The 22,176-nt window shown below is 42.7% G+C and overlaps 1 protein-coding gene across 26 annotated transcripts in view; it reads left to right on the forward strand.

Annotated features, from left to right (window-relative positions):
- Window positions 1-22,176, forward strand: part of ELMO1 (engulfment and cell motility 1) — a 582,820-nt gene that overhangs the window by 540,018 nt on the left and 20,626 nt on the right. For all 26 annotated transcript variants that reach the window (XM_074035218.1, XM_045387647.2, XM_005549784.4 and 23 more), the window contains 3 exons: window positions 2,467-2,630; window positions 9,823-9,935; window positions 19,341-19,448. In XM_074035218.1, coding sequence (XP_073891319.1) covers window positions 2,467-2,630; window positions 9,823-9,935; window positions 19,341-19,448 — 385 coding nt within the window. The remainder of the gene's footprint in view (window positions 1-2,466; window positions 2,631-9,822; window positions 9,936-19,340; window positions 19,449-22,176) is intronic.

The following is a 22,176-nucleotide window of genomic DNA, read 5'->3' on the forward strand; positions in this document are numbered from 1 at the left end:
TGACAGGAACAGTCAAGCCATCATCCAAGCCATCTTCCAAAGGAAAAAAAAAAAAAAAAGGCTCTTGTAACCAAACAACCAAATGCAGGACTTGAATTACCTTTACAGTTGAACAAGGCTTAACTATTAACATTCTCTCTCACACACACACACACACATCTATTGTCTTCTGTGTGCTTCTACCGGCATTAGTCTCATTATCTTCCCCTTTCCTAAATATGAAGGAACATAGTCTTACAGTTCTCAATTTGAGGGAAAGAGAGCATGCTTCGGGTCTGCCTCAAGACAGAAAAGTCTGAGGCAGAAAAGTCTGGGGAAGGATGCTGATTGGTCAGCTCAGGTCACGTGACCACTTTGGCTCATTGCTGTGTCTAGGCAGATGTGGTGTAATCACCATTATCTCTGTGACATCCCCTTAAGAAACAAATGACATGAGGGAATCACCTTCTTCATCTGTAAAATGAGGGGAGTGGAGATCGCTCTAAAACTCTTAGCTTTAACCTGATTCTGTTTGAAAATCATATCTTCATTTTTGGTATTCTTATCACTATATCTTTGTCTCTCATCATGTCCAACCTCCTACAAGAAAGCCAGATATCATTGGCAAACAGTAATGATCTCCTTGGCTCAATTCTGAGTCTCTCTAAGTGGGCAAAGCAGCACCCCCTATGGTGCCCCTCATATGATACAGCAAAGCATTATAGCTCAACTTTGACCAAATTTAATCATTTTTGCCACATGATGTTAGATGGTCACAATTTCCAAATTTGTCAAGCACTCCAAATTTGGCATTTTGCCTACGTTAAAAAAAAAAAAACAGATCTGGTGAAAGATCAACTGGAAATTTGCCTGTATGACATTATGCTGGGGGCATGAAACAATGCTTATGTGACTAATTCCAATTCAGATGCAACCCAGGTTCAAAGCAGCTGATACACAGTGGTGTTCTAGATTATTCATTTATTTCCCTTCCCATGAAATGTCTTCAATGAAAAGCCTATCCACCTGCCAACAAAGTCCATCAGCCTGTCATCTCTATCGTCTCTGCACTTCTACTGTAATGATCCTTGGCCATGTCCACCTTTCTGAGACCATTAGTTCATAGAAGGCAAGAAATACATCATATGCATATTTGTTCAACATCTAGTCTATGCCAAATCCATCCTCTTGGGTTGCTTGGGATCCTAGGATTCAACTACATATGTGTGATTTGGGGCAAGTCATCAATCCTTTCTCAGTCAGTTTCCTTTTCTTTTACATAGTGGTAATGGCACCTCCACCATATTGGAGGGAGGATTAAATAAGGTGATAAAGAGCAAACTGCCTAGCACAGAATTCAACATATAGCAGGGGTGCATCTGTCGTTTGCCTTATTTTTAAGTTCCCAAATGACACGAAGAATGGTGGCATGGGTGGCAGCACAGTCGGGTGTTTACAATCCTGATATCCAATCCCAGCTCAGCCACTTAACGACCAATGGTATGATTTTGAAGTTTCTTAAGGTTTCAAAGCCTCAGTTTCTTCATATGTAAAGTGGAGTTGATGGTAATATCTACCTCATAGATTTGAGTGGCTAAAGAAAGAAAACATAGATAAAGCACCTACCATAGCATCTGGCACATAGATTCCTATAAATGGTATCACTTGTTGCTATCATCTGTAATGGAGGGTGAAAAAAGAAGCAGCAAGATTCCACTCTGAGATGCTTCTGTGTTTTTTCTGGTCTTTTCCTGCTGTATGCATCCTGATGAAGATGAACCCACATTAATAGAGGCAGTAGTTAATTGCCTCCTTGTGGGCTAGCCCTGTCCTGAGGCAGAAAATTACCATATTCTTCTTTTTTCGTGAAGCTTCCAGTGGGATATGTCTGTTCTAATTTAATAAACCTCTTTTTTTAGCGCCTGGCTCAAAGAGGCAATACCACATGTACATTTCCAAATGCATAATTAGTATGAACACTCAGGCCCTAACTACATGGGGAAAGCAGTCTGGGAGAGGGGGGTGTGAGTATCTGTTCACATTCATTTGAAGCAGCGCCAACCAAACTTCCACAGTTAATTGTATCTCAGTGATTTTCTCCTGGAAAAAAATAATTACTATGCAGGGCTCTAGCTGCTGCTTGGCCTTCGTTCATTCCTGACTCTTGAGTTGGCATTGTTTACAATGTTGAGTCAGCAGCAGTCACATAATATGTCAAGCAAGTGGAGTCCGCCTCCCACCCCAAGATTCCCCACCCTACCAGTTCCCTGTTATCAATCCATTTCCTTTCTTGTGTTCCAGCAATACAAGAGAAAATGAAAGATGGGCATGATGGAAGTTTACTCTTTTGGAAAAGCACGCTCAAGGTTCATATTGAGCATGCATGCAGAGGGCACCAGGGAAGCAGGGAGCCCTTAACTCGGAAAGACTTTTCTGAATGGGAAAGGTCAGCCCCCAGAAAAATGATGGTTTTCCTTTTATCTGCAGGTAATGCAGGTGGTGAAGGAGCAGGTTATGAGAGCACTTACAACCAAGCCTAGCTCCCTGGACCAGTTCAAGAGCAAACTGCAGAACCTGAGCTACACTGAGATCCTGAAAATCCGCCAGTCCGAGAGGATGAACCAGGAAGATTTCCAGTCCCGCCCAATTTTGTAAGTTACCCCGTATTGACCTCTGTCTCCCAAAAGACTCTAACCCACTATTTCTCGAATGATTGCCTATCACGAAGCTGGGCTGTGCCGTGAGCTCCTCAGGGAAGGTCAGCAGAAGACATTCCGAGGGATCTCTTATTTAGTTAGGGGAGTCTCAGCAGCTCCTTGAGGAAGGGCTGGGCTGAGTGGAGTGGGCCAGGTGTTGGAAGAATGGATCTAAACCAGGAACCGGCCCCTTTAGTGACAAGTCTTCCAGGGATTTGTAGCTTAAAAGTTTGGACCTTTTCCAACACTTGGAACAATTTTTTTTCCCTTTGTCCAGTAAAACTATATTTCATGCGGGTGCCCTTTGAATAGCAAGACCTTCCGAGCCAGCCAGAGTGAGGCCCATCCATAGGTAAAGCAATATGAAAATGAAAGTAGCATGAGTCCAAATGAGTGGGAGTGAGAGCTTGAGAGGAAGAGAGTGAACTACCTCCTCTTTGCCCTGTTGGCACTGGTTGGCATCGCAGCATGCTATATGGCCTTCATGACTATGAACCTACAGTCCTACAGTGGGGAGGCAGCATGCCCCCCTTCACAGGACTTTGCAAGAAACGCCACTTGCAAGCATTGCAAAATTTCATGTATTCCAATCTTTAAAGTGTTCTGAACTCACACATGAAGGGTATTTTGCTTGCTTCATCTTTTCTTAGAACTGCTCTGTTTCCCTTCCTTTGTCCTGTTCTAAGAGCTGGGTCAATTTTAAAGAGGAAAAAAATAGGGAAAGGCATATGTGTTTGATATTTATTCTCATTTTGTCCTCAGAAGACTGGACACAGCTTCTTCTGAGCTTTTGCATGAAGCCAACTTGTAACATAGTTTTAATTCTGAAGGCTATACTCCCCTACCACGCACACATGCTCTCTTTCTGTTTCTGATTCTTTCCCTTTTTGTTTGTTGACCTCCAGTATTTGACACTTCTAATGCTTGGCAATTTGTAAAGCACCCTTCATGCTATTTCATTTCTTCACATCCCTGTGAGATGGGCAGGCCTTACTCCCATGCAAAGGCCAGGATAGGCAGGTCTTATTCCTATGCAAACGCTAGTCTGGAGGGGTGAGCACCATGCTAACAAGTGGAGGAGCCAGGACTGAGCCTCAAGTCTATGACCCCTCAGCTAATATTTTGTTTGCCCTGCCCAAGCTTCTTTGCAATGTGAGAGACTGAAATGAGGTTTAAAAAGTGCACAGGTCTAAAAGGACAATAGCTAAGCAGTAATATCTGTACATTTGTTTTCCAATCTTAAGAAGCACTGTTAGAAACTGTGGAGTAGAACCCTGCAGACTAGTTGGCATGAAGTCAGTCAGCTGGGGAGGGAAAATGCTTCCAAGGTGCTTTGGTTTCATCATTGCAAAACCTAAGTCATACCTGCATAAGCATCAGCTAGCCTTGACAAGAGGTACTGCTGGGGTTTTGCATTGGTCCTCAGCCAGAAGACGGTAACAGCTAGAAACACCAAGCAGGATGCACTTTGGATAAGTGACTGGCTCCTCAGAGATGCAGTTTCTCACCTGCAAAGAGGGACAATGGCTCCTTGCCCCATCCCAGGGCCTACAGTATACTGGATTTCATAACATGTTTCAGCAGATGTATAAACATAGGACACTTTATTATGCTTTTGATAATAAATCTTAAAACCTGAAGGGAGACTTGTGGAATCACTTCCGTTAAAGGCAAGTGACTCTGAATTACATTTGATGAATTATGTTTGACCTTGACTTTTTTCAAGTTAAGACTGTTAACCTCATGGCAAGTGCGAACATTTTACTCCTACTTTGGCTTTATATCTTCACTTCCTAAGACTTTGCCTGTGACATTCTGAAGTTTCTTTCCCCTTGTATTATAAGATGCTCTTATCTTTGAAACAATCCAAATATGAAGGGAATCTTCTGCATGGATGTAGCTTTTGCATCATCCCTCGGCCAAGGACCGAGAAGTACCATGGCCCACTGGAGGTCTTGATATCTGTAGCTGCATATCTGTAGCTGCAGCAAAGTCACAGAGAGTGGTTAGGAGCCACAGCATTTAAGCAGGAGGGCCAGGGACCAGTTTGATATTTACCCCAACCTCTGAAACCGGCAGAGGGTAGCTGCGGTATGTTTTGCCTATTAGAGTGATCTACTAGACAGGAATTCATTATGGGGTTACATGAAGTCTAACTTCTGCCAAAATGGCTCACACAATAAACCCAAGTCACCTAAGAGAAAGGAATAGAGGAGTAGACCATGTATGCTTGTTTTCATTCATTTGTTCATTTCACAAACATATATTGAACAATTCCTACATGCCAGGCCCTGCGCAAGGTGCTGGGGGCAGGCAGAGACCCAGAGACACTTGGCCTCCTTCTGTCACAGGCTAGGATTAGGGGTGGCGGATTTACCATAGACTGGGCTCAGTGCTTAGTTACACGAAGAGCACAGAGGAGATGGATCTAACCCAAGCTTGAGGGTTAGGATATTGGGATTTTTGAGCTGAAAATCACCCTTAAGGCCATCCAGTTCAAGCTTTTCATTTTGCAGACAGGGACAGCAACTTGACTGGGGCCTGACCACCAGTGGGGAATCCCACTGGCCATCAGGCTGCCTGCTGCCTCTGTGTATGCCACACACAGCATGGTGGCAAACCTCAGCTCCATGCAGACCACTTGAGCTGTTAATACACCCTGTTGTTACAAAATGGTTATGTTTCCTGAGAAGAAAAATGTAAACTCCATGTGAATAAATATTTTGGGGAATATATATTCAGTGGGTTGAAGAAGCTCTGTTTTATTTCTTAGCTCTTGACTAATTGTTTCAAAGAGGAGGTATTTGTTATGTCTTATTTAGTGCAACTTACCAAGGAAGATAAGTCCATCCACACAATTAATCGGAGTTAATGGTTATAAAAAGTTTGAATAGTCCAAAAATGGATCATTTAACACTATGTTGGAAAGGAAGGGGAGATGCGAGGACAAACATCAGTGAAAGCAGTGAAGCAAAATGTGTAAAACTTCGACCCAGTTTGCTATCAGACTGACCTGGGGTCATTTACAAGTGTGGCTCTGTAAGCAAGTTATGTAATCCATTCTAAGCCTGCTTTCCTCATCTCTAAAAATGAAGATATCAAAAGTGTCAAAGTGTCTACATCACCGGATTGTCATAAGGATTTGACAAAGTAATGCATGAAAAGCACTTATCATATGCCCGGGCCTTAATATTCACTTGAAGAAATGTTCTGTCTTACTAGCCTGTAATCAGAATTTAACAAGTTGTGATACTGTTGATATGTAAATGATAAAACTGACACTGTGCATGTATTTGTATTAATATATGCCTCTCCCTTGTCTTAGAAAGTACAACAGAAATCAGTGGGAAAGAAAAGCAAAAACAAAGCCAGGAATAAAGCTGATGCCTACCCTGCAAACCTGCATCCTCGCTAAAGATCTGCCACATGCTTCACTCAGAGCTTTCTCATAACCAATGCGAGGGAGACAGTCTGGTCAGTTATACAATGTTCAGTGTTCAGACAGCTGACAAATATCTAATGAGCGCCTTCCACGTGCCAGACACTAGTCTATGTGTTGGCAATTCAGTAGTGAAGAGAACAGACCTATTTCTTGCCCCCACAGTGATTATATTTTAGTAGGGAGAAAAAAGGCAATACACACAGTGAATAAGATGATAGCATGTTAAGAGGAGATACATGCAGTGGAGGCACAAGGCAAGATAAGGGAAATAGAGTGCAGTTTTAAATATGTTGGTTAGAGTAGCTCTCTAATTAGGATGGTGCCAATTGAGTACAGACTTGCAAGGGACTAAGGGAGCAGGCCATGTGGGTATTTGGGAGAAGGGTATTCCAGGCAGAGAGAACCACCAGGGCAAAGGCCCTGAGGTTGGAGAGGTCTGGGTGTTTAGTGAATAAAGAGGAGGCCAGTGTGGCTGGAGCAAAATAACTGAGGGGGAGAGAGCAATGGAAGGTGAGGCCAGAAAGGTGCAGGGAGCTCCATTACACAAGGCCTTGTTGGGGAGCCATTGGAGGGTTTTGAGCAAAGGAATGATGTGATGTGACTTAGGTGTTTAAATAATCTTTCTATTACTGTATTGGAAATAGACTCTGAGAAAGCAAGTTTTTGGAAGCAGGGAAATCAATGAGAAAGCTATTTTAATAACCCAATCAAGAGGTGATGAGAAATTATTATAGTGTACTGAAAATGAGATCCATTTTGAAGAGAAGGGACAAAGGTATTTCCTGATTGATTAGGAAATATCTAGGGATGTAAGAGAAAGAGAGAAGTCAAGGATGAACTCCTGGTTTTGGGCCTTAACAACTAAAGGACAGACCAAGTGGAGCAGGGGATCAGAAGTTCGGCTTTGGATATATGAAGCTACGAGACGTCCAATTAGACAGTCAGACAGCTGAGCTTGGGGTTCAGCAGAGAGATGGACAGTGGGTAGTTGCTCAGTAGGGCAGGCCCCAAGTCAAAGAAGGAATCTCACCAGTCTAATGGTGCTGTCTGCCTTCTGTGTATAGCAGTGGCCTTACTGGACCTGAACTTGAAATTGTTTTCCAGAAACAGTGCTAGACTTTGAATTGCTCTTCACACACTCTTTAAATCCTTTCTCCTTTAATCTTCTTCCTTTTATTTATTGGCAAGGCCTTTGGATAGAATGAGAAAGATATTTATCAAAGCAAAGCTAGTAAACCCATAGCTCTGGCCTGATTGACCCCAAGCTCAGAATTTCAAAAGCCAGTTGTAGCCCATGAAGCTATTACCTGGCTTACCCCAGAGGGCAGATATCAGCCACAGAAACATACTGTAGGGCTTACTTATGTTTTCTTAACGTGTGTGAATTCTACGGCTACTGAGTCCATTTGCCAGGAAAGAAGAAATTGCTTCGAAAAAGAAAGAGCTGGTGGGCACCTGCTATGAGCCAAGTAGTGCAATAGAAGGAAAGAGCTGTCTCGTTTCCTTCGTTGCCTGGTCACATTTTGGAGTCCTTGGGGGCTTATAACAAAAAAAAAAAAAAAAAAAAAAAAAAAGGAGTAATTCTTGTAGCAGCAGATTCTCTTATTCTGATAGTGCATCCTCACAATATGGTTCCATGATGAAATGTGTTGTGGCAGGCACCTCTGGGTCTTACACGAAAAAGTCATAAAGCATCAATTAAGATTACTCAGAATTCCTTCAATGGTTTCCTTCTCTTGGTCTTCATCACTGCATCCTCCGCTCCATTTTAATAACTCAACCCTGGCCTAGTGAAACTATTATTTAAATATATATATCTATAACCTAAGAATTGATGAAATTCCAAAACTCTTTCTCCCAGATTTTCTCCATCCTCTGGTACCATGTCTTTGTGTGCGCCCGGTCACCTGGACTTGGAAGTTGATTTATAAATAAAGTGATTTATTGCTGTGTGCAACTCCCTGGCAGATACCAGCTTTCTTTTCCACTCAGTGCAGGGTTCATCAAAGCTGCAATTTACTGAGTCCATTTTAGAAGAGCTACGCGCTGATAATAAATAGTTTAGTGATCTGAAAGTCTGAAATGAGACCCTAAGAGACCTGTACAGGGAAGACTTTACAAATGTCCCAAACTATTATTAGGACTGAATTTCCATATTATGCTTTATAGATGTTCAGTTGCAACAGTATCAAATGAGAGAATGTTTGAGGGCACTTAAGCCTCAAAAAAATGTGTTAATGGAGTGCTAGAATACCCTGTTAGATGGCCTTATCCTTTTATGTAACTTTTTTCTTTTTTCTGATGAGTAAATCAAAGCAGTTTGCACAAGGAAAACCTAAGTCTGTGCCCATATTCTACACGTAACCTCTGTGAGTTGTTTCCCCTTCTGTAAGATGGGAATGATGAAATTAATACCTTCCCCAAAAGATGTTATTTTCAGGAGGGAGGGGAAGAAGATTAAATGAGCTAAAACTGCATATTGCGCTACCCGGCTCACAGTAGGTGCCCAACATGCATGAGTCCCTTTCTCGCCTTGGAATGGAGCACCATGTGAGAACAGGTTGCTGGCAGTTCAGCATCAGGGCAGGTCCAGAGTTAAGGTGGAAGCTGATGAATGTGTGAACCTTGACTACAGGGTAATATAGGCCTATGAACTGTTTGGCTTGAGGAAAGGAGAGAATGTCACCAAAGCAAATTCAGTTGTGCCTTACATTCCTGCTCAGTGCTTAATAAAGACTTGTACTCTGTCTCATTTGGGAGTCACAGCAGGAAAGATTCTTATTCCCATTTTATAGATGAAGAAGCTGAGACTTAGATGAGCTACGTGAAATGCTAGTCATGGGGGCAGAGCCTAGACTGAAGCTCTAGTCTTCTGACTTGTAGATCTATGTTCTGGCCAATGCTTCTTAGAACACTGCTGTGAGGAATGGGCTCTGGGTCTCTCTGTCCAGCTTCAACTAGAATAGTTTTGGCTTTACTAGACTCAAATGCTAGGGTGCTATGTAAAATTTCCTGTGATAAAAATTTCTGCTCTAAAAAAAAATAAAACCATTTCACTCTATCATGATATCTTTGCAGCATAATGGATCTCAAACTAAATTATATTGCATTAGCCTGAGACAAGATGCAAATAATCTTTCATTTATCCCATGATTATCTCAGTCTCTGTGGGCTAGAATCTGGGACAGTGTTGTCCCCATTTGTGAATGATGGAATTCGAAGCAAAAGTGGTCCTGTGGTTTGCTCACTATACAGTGTTTGCTGTGGAATAGTAATCGTGTGATTGCCTAATAAGCCTGTTTAATCATCACAAATACAGTCTCAGAGTTTACCTGGTACAGGGGAAAAAAAGTTGACCAAGGATTGATTGTCTTAGCAGTGCTGAATGGATTTTTGTGTAAGTTTATATCTGTGGCTTTGGAAAATAAAAGAAGAAATTTCTCAGGACACTTAGCTCCAGAAAAACATCACTAAAGTGACTGGTGCTTTGTGGAATTCTGTAAATGTCACAGAATCTATTGTGGTGTTGTACTTATGCCCCTGGCCACTGACTCTTAATAAACACTTCTCTAAAGCGCCAAGTTGGAGGTATTAGATGGTCATGAAAAGATGCACTTGTTCTCCCCTGCCCATCTGCCCATGATGCCCACCAAGCCACACTCTGTTTCTCAAGGCATGCTGTGGAATGTGTTTTTCCTGTAACAGGGAACTAAAGGAGAAGATTCAGCCAGAAATCTTAGAGCTGATCAAACAGCAACGCCTGAACCGCCTCGTGGAAGGGACCTGCTTTAGGAAACTCAACGCCCGGCGGAGGCAAGGTATTGTTTCTGGGGACACTCCAAACTTGGATAGGGTAAAGAGTGGCCTGCTCCCTGGAGCATCACAGGGGTGTGGTGTTGGTTTAAGGGTAGGCCATGCAGCATTGTACTCAGGACAGGAATAGCAGTCCAGGTCATTTCTGCTTCCCATGCACATCCAGAGAGAATCAAAGTCCACAATTACCAGAAGAGCCACAGAAATGAAGAGCCATTCTTTGCCATTTAGTGCCACAAAACTGTTAGTGGTGGTGTCAACAATAGCTGACGTGTATATGAGCCTACCATGTGCCAGGTGCTTCTGAAACTCTAGTCTTCTGACTTCCAGATCTGTGTTCTGGCCGATACCTGTTACAATGCATTACTTTATCATGCATTTTATCCTCACCATAACCCTAGGAAGTAACTACTAGGATTATGCCCAGTTTACAGATTAGGAAATGGAGGCACTAAAGGGCTAAGAAACTGGCCCAAAGTCACAGAAGAGCAAGGATTCAAACTCCACAGCTCCAGGACCCTTCCTTTTAATGACTCCCCTTGGTGCAGGAGAGCTGGCACCCACTGTTGGGTTTGATCTTGAAGCTTTCAGCGTGGATGGCCCTTATTGTCAAATCCCCCACACTGCTTCTCTTCTAGGACAGAATTATTTCATATGGGGATATAAGTAAGTGAACTAAGATAGGGTAGCATCACTTACATAATTTCTCAAGACAGATTTCTGAATTGTCTCTATAAATTCTAACTTCAAAATGTCAAATCCAAATGAATGTCAAAAGACTAGACTCAACAGGTGGGAAACATGTCTAGCTGTTTCTTTCCTGGACAAGTAAAGCACCCTTGACTGTTTTCTTGCTCTCTTGACATGCTGCTGATTGCACAGCTAGAGTCTTCATACCACACACTCCTAGAAGCAAACAGCCAGAACATAAAACTGTAAAGTAAGATTTGGGAAGAGGCAAAGAGATTGAAGAAGAGGCAGGAGCAAGCATAGGCATTAGCAACTATACTAAGAACACCAGTTATGGCCCAGGAGAAACTTTGGCAGATATTTTGAAACCTGCTGAATGCCCTGCTCAGCCACAGAGCTCACCCACTAATGACAAAAATCATTTTGTGTTTGTCAGCTGAACTCATCCCCCGGCCATTTACTTTAACTGTCCTGTGCTGCATATTCAGTAAATTGGAAGTGTTTCTCATGTCACCATTAAACATCACATTGAGGAACTTCCGAAGGCAGAACTTCCTGGAGGAAGGAAAATGCAGTTTCTTCACAGAGGATGAGAAGCTCTTAGAGTGAATTTCAGGCTGAGCCTCGGGAGAGGACAATAGGCAGAATAATAAGGGCTGAGTTACAGAGAAAGCCTCCTATTAGTGAGAGCAGTGGAAGAGGGAACTCCTCCCTCCCATTCAGCCACTGAAGGATGAGTTCATGCCTCCTCTCATCGCATTCCTTGCATCAGGTATCATGTCGGAGTAAATGGTGTTCCAAGAAGACCACAGGGCTCAGTGGCAAGGACATAGCCCCAGAACCGGGCAATGTGGGTGCGGTCTTGCCTCTACACCTGTCCAGCTGTGTGACCTTGGGCAGTTTCCCCATCTGAAATGGGGATAGCAATGCCTGTCTCCTAGGGCTATCATGAGGAAGAGAGGTGATTATGAATGTGGCAACAATAAACAACAAGAAAAGGGAGCTACTATTGTTCTTTAAGATTGTGTAGGAAAAAAGCAGTGAGCCAGAGTGAGTGGACTTGGTGCTAGGCTTCTCAGTTCTTTAATGAACCATCTAGGTGTCTTTAGAAGGACACATGACCTCTCAAGGCCCCAAGTTCTCATCTGTAAAGTGGGAGGACAGGATTAGGGGATCCAGGAGCTCATTTAGTCAGAGAGCCGATTGTATGCCCTGATGTCTTTTTTGCCTTTGGAAAAAATCAATGTTTGGGATATACTGCCCCCATAAAGATGATTTATAAGATTTTTACTTACTTGACATTGGGCAAAGGACACAGAAGTTTGGGGATGGGAAATGGCAAATAGACACCCAATGCTTCTACTGCTGCCCAGCTAGAATCCCTCACAACCTAGCTCCTAGCACCAATTTAACCTTCTAGTCTACTGCGTCATGAGAATTCCCTGACTAGGTTGAAGTGGATGGGTTCTATCAGAATAATCCTGTTTCTAGATGTATTAATTAACAGCGTTTTTGTTGTTGTTGTTGTTTAAAAAATGTTAGTCCCGTATCTGTAAATTTTTCCAATTTTCTAATAATGAACTACCTCCTGAACAAAAAAAATATTAGCATCTAGATTATAAATTTATGAGTTGAGCTCCCTAGGGAGCATGACCATCTGTGTTTAATACAAAATCATCCTTCCGAGTGCAAAAAGGAAGGCTTTTTGGTATTTGGTAAATGGATTTGAAATCTGGTGACTGGTTCTGTGCTTAAAAATAGGGATTCAAAGCAGACTGTGCTGAAATTGGTTTCCTATCACCCCATCAAAACATTCCATTTAGATTTACACAGATTAATGAGAACATGACATTTTTAATCCCTTCAAAAAAGATGCACTTCTACATGAGACCTCAGACTGGGATGGACAACTGCCTGCCAGATGTCATCACAGGTTCAAGAGCAGACACTCCCAGTGCAGGAGCCAGCAGCATACTCCCTTTAAACTTGTCTGACAATGAATAGGATACAGATGAGTGAATTTTTAAGTAGTTAACTTTATAAGGGAAAATATGAAAGAACTTACAGTTCCACAGAACTGGAAAGTGATGGAAAAAATAGAGAGTACTCGACTATGCCACGTTTGGCTAGAAGATCCCTGAGTTGATACTTGGCGATCCTTCTGCCTGTCTCATGTGCAACTCTGCTACTGGAAGAGTCAGATGCAGACATTTACAGATCTGGGTTTCTGGGAATTCTAACCACATTAGAACTGGGAGGTAATATTTCTCAAAAGACACAATCCGCTGGGCTGAAGTCCCTGCTCCCTACTCACTAGCTGGGTAGCCTCGGGCAATCCGCTCAATGTCTTTGTGCTTCTCTTTCTTCTTCTTTCAAATGGGGATGATGTTAGTTCCTCTATCAAATAGCCGTAAGGGGTAAGTAAAATTATACATCTATAGCACTTTGATGCTGGGCAGATTATCAAACATTCATTGATGATGTTGGCTATTAATTTTAGCTCGTAGCGCCTCAGAATATAGAATTTTTTTTTTTTGGAGACAGAGTCTTGCTCTGTCACCCAGGCTGGAGTGCAATGGCATGATCTCGGCTCACTGCAACATCTGCCTCCTGAGTTCAAGCTACTGCCTCAGCCTCCCGAGTAGCTGGGATTACAGGTACCCGCCACCATGCCTGGGTAATTTTTTGTATTTTTAGTAGAGACGGGGTTTCACCATGTTGGCCAGGTTGGTCTTGAACTCCTGACCTCAGATGATCCACTTGCCTCACCTCCCAAAGTGCTGGGATTACAAGCGTGAGCCACTGCACCTGGCCAGAATATAGATTTCTAAACACAGGAGGTGGAGTGGCATTGGAGGCCACTAACCTGCATCACTCCACTCTCTCCCCAAGCTTATACTTACTGACCATGAAGTATAAGCCCTGGTCACAGAATCCTTGGCATGGAAATTGCCTGGCTCCTGTGTTCCCTGGACTCCTGCAGGAGAGATTTCAGATGAAACCCCAGAAGTTGTCTGTGTTAGGGACACTGTATGAGTCCATTCTCGCATTGCTATAAAGAAGTGCCTAAGACTGGCTAATTTATAAAGAAAAGAGGTTTAATTGGTTCATAGTTCTGCAGGCTGTACAGGAAGCATCACAGCTTCTGCTTCTGGGGAGGCCTCAGGAAACTTCCAATCATGGTAGAAGGCAAGGGGTGAGCAAGGAACTTCACATGGCCACAGCAGGAGGAAGACAGGGAGAGGGGAAGTACCACACACTTAAATAACCGGATCTCAAGAGGACTTTATCACTATACAGTACCAAGGGGAGGATGGTACTAAAACATCCATGAGCACTCCGCCCCCATGATCCAGTCACCTCCCACCAGGATCCACCTCCAACACTGGGGACTACAATTCCACATGAGATTTGGTGAGGACACAGATCCAAATGATACCAGCCACTATTTGCTTCATGAGAATCTGTAGGCTCAAGAACTGCCCCCTACTTCTCTTGTATTTCAGAGATGAAGGTCTTTCAGAATCACTTGCATTGAATGGCCTTGGTGAGAGTCCAGGGCTAACATTGGAAATCATTTCAAGAAGTGATAACATGAAACCTCCTGCGGAGGACAGTGTCTGTTTGATTGACTGGCATTCCCTAAGTGCTGACATGACAGGCTTATCTTGGAACTCAGTGTTGGGCAAAATGCATGCCTACCACTCCTGCCAACAAGGCTGGTATATCTTACATTGCTCTGGAGACCCCGTCAGAAGACCTAGAGCCAAGTGGTGTGTTCGGGCACAGTAACCATATTGCCCTGTTGTGGGGAGCAGGTCATTCCTTTCTCCATCCTTGGTTGAAATTTTATTTTAATATTTTGTTACAAAAAGGCAGGTATAAATAAATACATATTTTCAAATTATGAAAAGCCAGTTCATTTTCAGGAAAAAAAGGCACTTCCCAATAGGTCAGAATAATGCATAATCATTGTTCCCAAAAGATGGAGGGACAGTAGTGTGGATGAGAGGGACTACTATTGACTGGAAGAGCAGGAAAGTACAAATATGTTTTGAGAACCAATTCTGGAAGATGTAGGATCCATACTTTATGTGTATTTTACTCATATAATTATGACCATTATACTTATGAAGAACAGGGATTTTTGAGGTTTTTATAATTAGGCCAAGGCCCCGAAGCTAATAAGAATCAGAACCAGGTGTGTCACCCAGGTATGTGTGACTTCAAGGCATCTGTTAAACCAAATCATCTTGAAAAGTACCTGGGGACTCAGGGGTCATTTGCTGTGAGCAGCTGTGTCCAGGGAGGCAGAATTCAGAATCAAAACACAAATCTGTCCTTTTAAAGAAAGCTCAGTGAAGTGAGAAAGATTTGATGCCCTTCATCGGTATCGATAGTTGTTTCCCTTTTTTGCACCAACAAAAAAAATCTTAGATCTCATCACCCGAAAGATGACATTTCCCTTTAAACACATTGCTGGGTCCCTCTTGTTTTGTGACTTGGAAAGGTTGGACCTTAGGCAGAAAGCTGACCTTGTTCTGAACACACAGAAGACTTGGCACATTTTAGGTTATCCTTGGGAAAATTCAGAATCCTCATGGGAGTGTTCTAAAGACATCTTTTACAAAAACCTGTTCTCCTCCCTAATATGGGACTCTTAGGGCCCCCGGGGTCAGCCCCCAGCTGCTGACAGCGGGCTCTGCACTCAAGACAAAGATGTGTCCTGATTCCACGGCAGTCTTGGGGCTTGGTTCTTGCTGTGCCCTGCGTCTCACTGAACTGGCTGGCATTTCACACCTAGCAGTGGTTGCTACTGTTCACCTTGCTGGGCTCTCCCAGAGACCTGGGGACCAGCCCCAAGCTTATCTTCAGCCTGGATGATGAAAACAGACAGTGGGCTACACTATCTGATAGAACTACCTATGGCTGTTTAAGTTACTTAAAATGAAAGAAAATTTATAATTTGTTTTCTTAGTATTGGATAAAACAGATAATAGAGAATTTCCATCATTGCAGGAAGTTCTGTTGGACGACACTGCAAAAAATTACAGTTGACAGTGGTTATTAGCTCCATAGCAATCTATGTGACATTGGGAATAGCTTTAATCAGCCCTTCTTACCAGGCTCGTGAGCTGTGGAAGCAGCTTTTCCCTCTTATCCTTCACACACACACACACACACACACAAGATTGAAACACAAAATTCTCCCCATATTTTGTTTTGGGTTTGGAGACCAAGCCTGGCTATTAACATACTCTCATTAGTCATTGACTGGAAGACCTCCATATTAACTCTTATTTTCACCTAAATGCTAGTAAACAATCTTTGGTAATGTTCTCACTGCTTCCTGCTAATTGCTTTTAGTGATGCAACTCACTCTTTCATCGCCCAGAGGGATAAAGGAACGAGTAACATCATGCTGGGGTTTGAAAGGAAAATACACATTTTTCTTGCCATAAAAGAAACTGCAAATCAAGCTGCTGCTGGTGGCTGACACTGAAACTGTCTCACCCAACATGTCGACGCACTGTGCTGATGCTATCCTTGTAGCGGCTTTCCCTTCAGGACAGAAATACACAACGTCTAAGCCTTCCAAACCTTAGGACTCCCGTTTTACTGTGAGGAAGATACTGGCTGAGTAGCCTCCCATTTGATTATGAGTCAAGACAAGTTTCTCAGCCTTTTCAGCCCCTTTGTCCAATATTTTGCCATCCATCCAAGACTTTCTAATTGGTGAGGAGGAGTGGAACACATCACTTATATCTGTGATGTACCGATCTTTTTGCTTTTTATCATTTTAGTAGTAGACAGAAGAAAAGAAACTTGTATAGGATAAGAGAATAGAGGTAGGAGGAAAACCAGGACAAGATGGTGTCATACAAGTCAAGGGAATTTAAGCTCTGGAAAGGAGGAAAGTCTGTCTGCTGCAGACCCTTTGAGTTTTCTTTAAACAAACATCAACTGCAACTTTGCAAGGAAGATGGCTGTTTTGCCTCTTGAAACTCTGATAAATAGCCACTGTTCTATAATCATTTCCAAATGTAAGAATGTGTTGCACAAGAGATTTCTGCATTCCTCTTTTTCTCCATAGGCTAGCCAGAGTTACTGATTTGTCCCAGTTCCTACTTCCCAGACCTGGGAAACAACATCTTTCTCTCTTAGCTGCCATGAAGAACTGAGGGAGCTCCTTTTCCTTGAGCTCGTTGGCCTTGTCTTTCATGTCTGCCTTCCATTCTAAAGATGTTTCACTACACCGAGTAGAGTGCTGTGTGCATTGTAGACAGCCACACAGCAAGTATTCATTGGATAAACAAATTTATCCTGAAAGTAGAGCAGCAAAATTTTTGAAATCTTACAAATCAATATATCTTACATGTGAATATTAAGCTGTGCAATTTACTCTACAATAATGTATGTTTGTATTATACTGTGCACCAGTTAAATTTCTTAATTCCTCTCCTCAAAATCAATTGAGTGTCATTGATCTTGTTTGATTGTGACACATTGGCTTGGCTTCAAGTCCCACTGCTGACCCCTAGAGTTTACTTACCCCAGCTCGAGAAGTAAGGGATTCCTATAAAGCACAGGCTAAGATTTAACTCACAATAAGCCCAGCATGTCCAAGTACTACTTCTCACTGTCTTCCTTCCCAGCCTCTATCACCCTTTAGTTGCTCACTTAGCCAAACATATCACCTAGATGCAGCAAGGAAAGGAAAACTTTATGGCAGATTTCTCCAGCTGGCTTTCTGATCATCACAGCCACGAAGGGCAGGGGGAAGAACCTGTGCGGAGAGGCAGCTGCCACAGGCCCCCAACAGCACTGTTGACGTTCGGAAAGCCATTGCCTCCTGCTCTGGAATTCACAATTCCTGTTGTGAGTTACAAGTCAAATTCCCAAAGTTGCTGTCCTCATGGAAAACCCATAAGTACACATTTGCCTAATTTAAATGTCTGTGAATTACTCAGAGAATAACTGTTTTCTCCCTTTGAAATGCTCTCCCAGCAAAATGACCCATGTTTGGTATATATATGGCATAATTTTGAAACTTAGCAATTTCAAATGTTTTCCTAGCTGTTAAATGACCTTTTTCCTGCTCAATTTTTTCCACCAGAGTTCAGATTCCTTTAAATCTATGAATTGCTGTATTCTGACTATGCTTCGGAATTCTCAAACCCTATTTAAAGACAAGGAAGATAAGAATCACAGAGACGCTCTCCTTTTGTGGATCAAATTTGGGCATTTTCTTTGTTCATTGTGTGGCTTTTACTTCCATTCTTAAAACTTCTATTTCTATTAAAAGAATCATAATTAAACCATGGGTTTGCAGTGACAGCAATTTTAGAGAGAAAACCACTTTTCTTAAAATATAATGAAGAGCTTTTTAGTCAGAGTGGCTTCAAAACAAATTATATTTCAGGCACAATAATGAGGTAACTTGGCCAAGGCCTCAAAGGGTACCAACCGCACAGTGGCGCAAAGGGGCTTGTAGGTGACAGACACTTCTTGCCTTAGGCATTTTGATCAGGTCCCCTTGGGTCTTCATTTATCAGCTTAGCCAACACCAACTGTGCAACTTTTATGTGTCAGACACTGTGCCAAGAGATTGGGACATTGCAATTATGAAGACAGTGACTGTCAACAGAGAGACTGAGAGTCTTCCACACTGTCAGGGCTGGAATCCTCTTCTCCTATCAGTATTGTTCACAATACACCCTCAAGGGCAAGTTGCTTACCTAGGGTCTGTAGCAGATAATGGGAAATACTAAGGTGTTAACATTAGGCTCCAATATTGCCAGTCCAAGCCAAACTGGTGGTGCAAAGGAGACTCTAGAACATCTCAGAGGATGGGGAGAGGCCCTTCAGCTGCAGGGATCAAAGGGGGCTTCCTGGAGGAGACAGCTGCACAAGCATTGCTGTCACAGTTCAAGTCCCTAATCTATAAAAAGTGCTCTTTGCCTCTTTCTTCCTGCCTCATAGGCTTACTCAAAATTTCTTCTCACTTTTGAGAGACTGAGGCAGTAAAGTTGAGGAAGTTGTTTATAAGAATGATCCTAATCCCCTGGTCATGCCTATCCAGATAAGCAAATTCTGGGAATTAGAGAGGAGAATGATTGTGCATGTCCCCATTCTGTAGCTAAATCCCTGAATTATTTAGATGAATTCCTCATGAATCCCACCCACCGTGTGTATCACCAGTTGCCTAACAATTCGTTCATGATTAATGTGTGTGTAGTAGCCTAGGGTAGGGGTTTGTTGTATCAGCTAAAATATGGCCTTGGACACAACTGTCTCAACAGTCTGAAATTCTCAGAGAGGAAAGTGGAAGCAGAAACATTCTGAGAAATCTGTTTTTTTCTACATCTCCCTCCCTCTTTTGTCTGTAAATGAATACGGAGCAGTTCCTATGGTGGTTATCATTAGTGATAAAATACCCTCTGGAAACCACCACCTCTTAAAATCTATTGCTGTTGAGCTTGAAGGGGTCGATGACTTTACTAATGGTTACCAAATGTATAGCAAGCAGGACAGGTGATAAGTAAATATCAAACTCAAAAGGGAAGTTACTGTGCAGGGCCCTAGAATTCATCCTTCCTCAGGACTTAAAATCAGATGAACTGCTTGTTTCCTCCAGGCAAGAGTATTAAGAAATAACCAGGATCATATTTCTATAAACCAGAATCACTTACCTTGTAAACTTGTGTTTTTTCTCTCAGACAAGTTTTGGTATTGTCGACTTTCACCAAATCACAAAGTCCTGCATTACGGAGACTTAGAAGAGAGTCCTCAGGGAGAAGTGCCTCACGATTCCTTGCAGGACAAACGTAAGTAGCTCTCCTTGGCAGAGGCCTGAGTGTTGGTCCGTTGGTTGTTTCCTAATCACAATATATCATGCAGCAAAACTATCAGCCTAAGTAAGCCCTTTGAACACATCTCATCTAGTTGTAAGTCTTGGCCTGAGCCATCTCATCAAGTGCAAGACCTGGATGGACTTGGGCTTTGGAACTGAACAGGGGAGAATGTAAAATGGATGCAAAGGTATCTTCACTGAAAGACGTAAACTTGGGGTTCAAATGTCCGCTTTTTACATTGTTTATCCAGGTGCTGTGTCAAGGAGCAAAACCAATACAAACCTGACTCTGTCAGTTGTCTTTTTCTGAAAACCCATAATAATTTCTTATTTTCATAATGTATATGCCTGACCCCTACAACATTTATTCTTTACAATTTTGTGTATCCCATAGTTATGACACAGAGTTAATGGCAGGTCCAAATATAGCTAGTTTCCCTCAAAGACACTGAAAATGATGATCAGTTACCTCTACTGTTTGCTAAATATTTCTCTTGTATATTTTTTGACTTTTTCTGTATGTTGTCTGTTTTAACATGCATGCTTTTGAAGAGACAGTAATGTGCAGGATTCTTTTAGCCCCACACGGAACCAGGTGCCAGATTATTTTGACAGTGTTAGCCATACAAATTAAACAAGTATTATAGAAACACTGAAATACACAAGGGTGATAAATTAATTTGAGGAGAAATGAGATAAAATGAACGTAGCCTCAGAGGATATCCCAGGTAGAAAAATCCGAGAGGGAGAAAACATTCAGAGCACTTTTAAATAACCTTTAAAAGTCACCTTGACCTTGCAGTATTCAGATAAGCGTGTCCCAGATAGAGTCCTTACCCAGAGTCTCACACCTTCTGTCCTGTCACCCTGGGGCCCATGGAAGTCAAATCTGGATTGCCTTCCTTACAACTCACGGCCATTGAAGGCGAAAATAACCCAGGAGTGGGAAATTTCCTGACACATTCAGACTCTGCGCTGACATCTCAGGCAGACAGCCTGGAACATTCACTCTTCCTCCAGCTTAAAAATGGGACAGTCTGGTCTTTGTAGTGTCATTTAGTTCAGAAAACAATCTTGTTTTCTTTCATAGGAGAACTTTCTTCCCAGCCCACATTATTGGCTCCCTAAGTCAGGGTTTACAGAAAGAAATCTGAAATCCACTGCTACAGAGAGCCTGGGACACTGTCTATGCCTCCCTGCTTTGGGGCAGGAGTTAGGGGTGTCCTGGGCCTCTACCTGTAAATGAGGATCCTCCCTTTACAGTTCAAGCCTTCCCCACCCCACCTTGGCCAAGCTATAGACCAGTGATTCTCTAAACGTGGTCCCTGGAACATCAACAGCAGTATCACCTCGGAACTTCTTAGCAATGCACATTCTCAGACCCCATCCCCAGCCCAGCTGAATCAGAAACTCAGTGGGTGGGGACCGGCCATCTCTGTTTTAACAGATGTTCCAGGCGGTTCTGACATGCATATTTTGAGAGCTGTGATTCCCCAAACGTGGCTTTCACTAATAATTATAAAAAAAAAAAAAAGTTTAAGTAAATTAATAGTATGTTGCTAACTTTTAACTTGGGCCAAAAAAAAAAAGGGTATTAAAAAAATAAAATCTAACTAAAGTTTAATATCACAACCCTTTCATGAAAGAAAGGTCCCTCAATTACCAGAAAATAAAAAGTAAGAAGGACCTAATCTTAGATAAAAGACAGTCCCCTCTGCTAAACTAAATTAGCTCGCTGAAAAACTCACACCGGTGTCCTCATTTTTCTGCATTTGCTATTAACTGGTGAAAATCTCACTGGTGTGAACTCCCCTGTGAACTAGGAACTGACCAGAGCCCAGCGATGTGGAATCACTGCTCTGCAGTGGTTAAACAGAAAGAGTTAGAGGTTATTGTTGGTTGAAACAAACAGCAGCTCCCCAGGAGGTCCGGGCCCCACAGCCCCATTCTTAACCTGTCACAAGGGGAAAAGTGGTCAGGACAGAACAAACACAACCTGACTCCCCATATGGTCCAGTGAATCTGCTCTCCCACTAACAGGACATAGTGTTTAGCCCCGTGTTTACAGGGATGTAATCACTTCTCAACCCAAAGATAGGCACTTGACTGACAGGTTTACCAGGTGTTAGCACAGCACCCCCATGCTAAATGGCCAGCTACCTAGGAAATTGGCAGCCACAGCAACAAAGCCTTGTGTAGGGGCAGTTCCTGGTCTTGCCCACAAGCTGATGTCCCCCAGCTCTGCTAAGACCCTCACCCCCAAGACTCCAGGGTGAAAATAACTAACCTGGAACCAGAGGTGCTGATGCCAGGGAGAGCCGGCTTGCCAGGGTGAGTGCAGGAGAGCAAGGCCACAGCTGCAAATCTCCACACAGCTTTTCACAGTGGCCACTGAGCAAGGCTGGTTCTTGAAGGGGTTGTGATAGCCCCTCCTGACAATGCCTCCAAAACTCTTAGCAACCGTTTTCCTCTGAAATGAAGTTCCAAAGAGCTGCTCCAAAAACAGTTTATCCATTGCATGATGAACTAAGATTGCATACTTGTGCGGATCTATTTATCTGCACAAGTATTTATCCACACCTTGTGGGAGAGTGTGTGTGTGAGAGAGAAAGAGAGAGAGTGTGTGTGTACTAGTAAGATTGTATCCTTCTGCACGTATGTGCTAGAGAAATGGGGATACTCATGTAATGAGTTGAAATGAA

This window comes from Macaca fascicularis, chromosome 3, assembly GCF_037993035.2.
Source record: "Macaca fascicularis isolate 582-1 chromosome 3, T2T-MFA8v1.1".
Lineage (NCBI taxonomy): Eukaryota > Metazoa > Chordata > Mammalia > Primates > Cercopithecidae > Macaca > Macaca fascicularis.